Source organism: Budorcas taxicolor, chromosome 4 (genome assembly GCF_023091745.1).
Source record: "Budorcas taxicolor isolate Tak-1 chromosome 4, Takin1.1, whole genome shotgun sequence".
NCBI lineage: Eukaryota > Metazoa > Chordata > Mammalia > Artiodactyla > Bovidae > Budorcas > Budorcas taxicolor.
Window position 1 is genome coordinate 107,590,782 of NC_068913.1, and position 3,887 is coordinate 107,594,668.

Sequence of the window (3,887 nt, forward strand, 5' to 3'; positions counted from 1 at the left end):
CAGAGCCCATTGGCATCAAAGGCACCAGACCTCTTATTCTGATATGATAAGGAGCAAAGTGTGAGTCACTCAGTTGTTTCCGACTCTTTGCATCCCTATGGACTGTAGCCTGCCAAGCTCCTCTGTCCATGGAATTTTCCAGGCTATACATACTGGAGTGGGTAGCCATTCCCTTCTCCAGGGGATCTTCCCAACCCAGGAACTGGACCCAGGTGTACCTCACTGCAGGTGGATTCTTTACCGTCTGAGTCCAGAAAGGAGGAGCCCAGAAGAAAGGAGCCCAGAAAGGAGGACAACATGTAAACCTGGATTTCAATATTTAGGTCATACACTCCCACCCTACCTGCCTGCAGCCCTGTAGGGAAAGAATTTGAATACTATCTTATTGTCATTGGATGGTGGAATTATTTGTTTTTCCATAATTTTTAAAATATACTTTTGTAATAAGAAAAAAAAACCATGAACGGATTCCTGGTTTCCCATGAAGATTTATCTCCTAGGCACAGGGCATCGGGCAGGTGTCTGGTGAGGAAATTAGAGTTGTGGTGTTCGGTGCCAGCCAGTTAGTCCTTTCGGCTCTAGCTGCTCTCCTAAGGCAGGCCCAACCCCAACCATCCAACCCGTCCAAACTCACAGAGTTGGAGAGGGCTTCTCAGTTAGCCAGGAACGTGGAAGCTTCTCCCCCAAATAGCCAGGAGGAGGTTAGTGATTTCTTTCCATGCAAGCAGCATTTCCTGGACCTGCAGGTCAAGGAGTGCAAGGGAGGGGTGAACAGGGTCACCTGCTTACTGAAACCTGCCTCTCCCATCATCAGGTGACCTCCTGTACTGCTCCGCAGTCACCCTGTCACCAGGCTTGGATCACGGAAGTATGTAGGAGGCTGTGTTGGCCATCCAGGAGAGAGTCTCCCAGTAAGCCTGTCAGCTGGCACAGGCAGCATCCTTGGGAAGGAGGCTCTGCTCGCCCTGCCGTGCGGCCATCTGCCCTCTTTGAGGAAGAGCACACATTTCTGGACACATTTGACGGTTCATTCAGGCGTGCATGTGTGGATGCCGGGAGTGATGTGAGCTCACGGTCCTGGCACCCGGCTGTCCCTCATGGCCTGTATCTGACTCTGGTTTTCCAGAGCTGGCCTTCATCTCGTCTCCACAGCCCTCTGCTCCAGGAAGCAGATGTCAGTTAGCCCCAACCTATTACTGCCAACGGGTCTGTGCCCAGCAGGGTTACGGGCAGGGCAGGCACTGGGACATGAAGGCAGGTTTCTTGAGATCCATTCCTTGGGATCCTCGCCTCTGCCGTGCCGGTTTTTCTGTGAAGACTCTCTTCCTTCCGCCCTTTAGAGACTGAGGTTAGACACTGAGTCTTTAAGAGCTTTGTCTGAGGACAGCAGGATGTGAAACGAGGCAGGACGCATTCAGTGTGTCAGCACAAGAGGGCAAAGCTAGAACTGAGGGTAGTCCAGGGGAGCGCAAGGAAGGAGAGGGCAGTTCCACTTGGGTCCAGACGACTCTGTTCTCACACCCAAAGCAGTTACCTACCTCCTCCTCCAATTAGGTCCTCCCCTGCCCTCATTTTGGATGGACTGAGTTTCACGCACAGCCCAGGACTTGAAGAGACTCGTTTGGACATGGGTCTGGGCCTCAGTTTATGCAAGTCGCTTTCCTTTGAGAAAGGCCGCACAGAAGAATGGGGTGCGAAGATGTGATCTTTAAAATCTAAAGAATCAGTAAGAGCCCTGCTCTGCACCTTATTATCTGTGTGACCTTCAGTGGGCAAGTCATTTCTCTTGTGAACCTCGGTTTCCTCATCTATATAATGGTATGGCGATGCAGATCTCATGACATAATGGCCGTGAAAGGACTGCATGGACTCTTGGGTCACTGCCATGGCCCTCCACTGCTGAGGTCCACGGCAGTCTTCCCCGGAGCCTCTGTTGTCCCCTGCAGACTACTCTCCATGCTCCTGCCTGCCAGTGGAACTCTCTAGGGAGCTGGGATGAGGGTCGAGCCCACAGCTGTGATGTCACAGAGCTCATGATGTCAGAGGTCCTCTGGAAGGGAAGGGAGAAAACGGTGCTGGGAAGGGGGAAGGGCCGGGACAACAGACAGGGGAGGGAGGAGGCGGGGGAGCCAGCTGGGCACTGGGACAAGCAAAGACCAACGGCAGCGGCTGGGCAGGCCCATGAGCTCCTTGGGCTCCCAGCTCTACAGGGCAGCATTCCTGGGCGCCCTCCTGCTGCTGCTGCGAGTCAAGGGGGTGAAGACCCAGAGAGGGAGCTCAGGCCTAGATGAGAGGAGTCAGAAAGAGAAGACACCCTCTACAGGTAGGGGAAGGAGGAGGACGCCTGGAGCTGAGGATCAGGGCTCTGTGGAGCCAGATCACTGGTCAGGCCGGAGGGGGAAGCTAAGGTGGGTTTGGATCATGGGCGATCGCCCCAGCCCTGTTGCACTGCTGCAGCGCGAGTGTCCCGTAAACGGTCTAGAGGCATGGCTCCTGGCCAGAGCCGTGTTCAGGGCACGGTGGGGCCAGCTGATGCGCATGGGGCCCTGTGGAGGTGGAGAAAGGGTCTTTGAAGTTCTTCCTTCTCTAAGATGGCCCCTCACTCCCCAAATGAGGTGACACTTTGGAGGAGGCAGTGTGCATTGGCAGTGGGATGTGTGTGTTCTTGAGTGGGGACTATGACGGCACACAGACCAGGAGAGACTGCACCCCACCCCTCGCCAGGAGCATCACCTCTGTGGTCAAGGATAAGGGTGTGGGCCAAGGGGTACCCACGTTCCCCAACTCCTTCTTGTCTCCAGGGCAGTGCAGGAGCACGGGAGGGCAGTCAGAACCCCTCCTTTCATGCCGTCCCCTTGCCCCATTCCAGACCAAGATCGAGAACAGTTCGAAGAGCACTTCATGGCCTCCTCAGTGGGCGAGACGTGGCAGGTGGTGGACATGGCCCAGCAGGAGGACGACAAGACCTCAGAGGTGGCGGCGATCCGTGACCACCTGTTCGACCTTGCCTTCTGCTTTAACCTGGCCAGCATCATGGTTTTTTTATGAGGGACATTGAGGCGGAGGTGGTGGCCTGGTTCCTGGATGAGGACCTGGACATCTACCTCCGCTTTATGATAGCTTACTGACCCTCTCCCCGCCGGGGCTCCAGGGCGCTTCTCCCAAGGGAAACGACCACGTGGCTTTCTGGCTCCCGCCAGTGGCCCTCTCCCTGAGGTCGCAGCATCAGAGAGACCCCTTGTTGGCCTGTGGGCTGTCCAGAGCCACTGCCCACTTGCTTCCCCATGCTCTGAGTGCCATCTCCAAGAGCTGAGATACCAGACCCCTGCCCTTCTCTCCCCTAGCCTCTCCTGGCTCTATTCAACAGGGAGAGGAGGCAGCAACAATGAAAGTAATAACAATCAACTCCTGTAAGCAGCTGGGGGCAGCTTCATTCTGTTTCTAAGCGGTCTGCTGAGTGGCGCGACCTTTGGCCCACCAACCTTCAGCTCAGTGATTGCTTCTTTAGCTGACGTCAATGGAACTCTGCTTGGTCTGCTCTCATTTTTTCTGACTTCTAGGCACAAGGCATGTCTGAGAGTAATGACGGAGAAGGCAAGGGCACCCCACTCCAGTACTCTTGCCTTGAAAATCCCATGGATGGAGGAGCCTGGTGGGCTGTAGTCCATGGGGTCGCTGAGAGTCGGACACGACTGAAGCAACTTAGCAGCAGCAGCAGCAGCAGGCACAAGGCATAGCAGGACAATGTTCTTAAGAGACAGGCAGAAGCCAAGGGCCAGCTTTTATTTTTGGAATGGAAGGGCAGAGGACCTGTTGCCCTGATTCCCGGGATGGGGCGCAGAGATGCCGATACACCTGTACTGAGATCTCTTTGGGAACCGGCCAGG

At 55.2% G+C, this 3,887-nt stretch overlaps 1 protein-coding gene across 1 annotated transcript; it reads left to right on the forward strand.

The window, feature by feature from the left end:
• The first annotated feature begins 1,627 nt into the window (after positions 1-1,627).
• On the forward strand, positions 1,628-3,117 carry LLCFC1 (LLLL and CFNLAS motif containing 1). Its single transcript, XM_052638420.1, is given in 3 exon segments — positions 1,628-1,691; positions 2,156-2,323; positions 2,870-3,117. Coding segments are annotated over 3 exon segments (480 nt in total).
• The last annotated feature ends 770 nt before the right edge of the window (positions 3,118-3,887 follow it).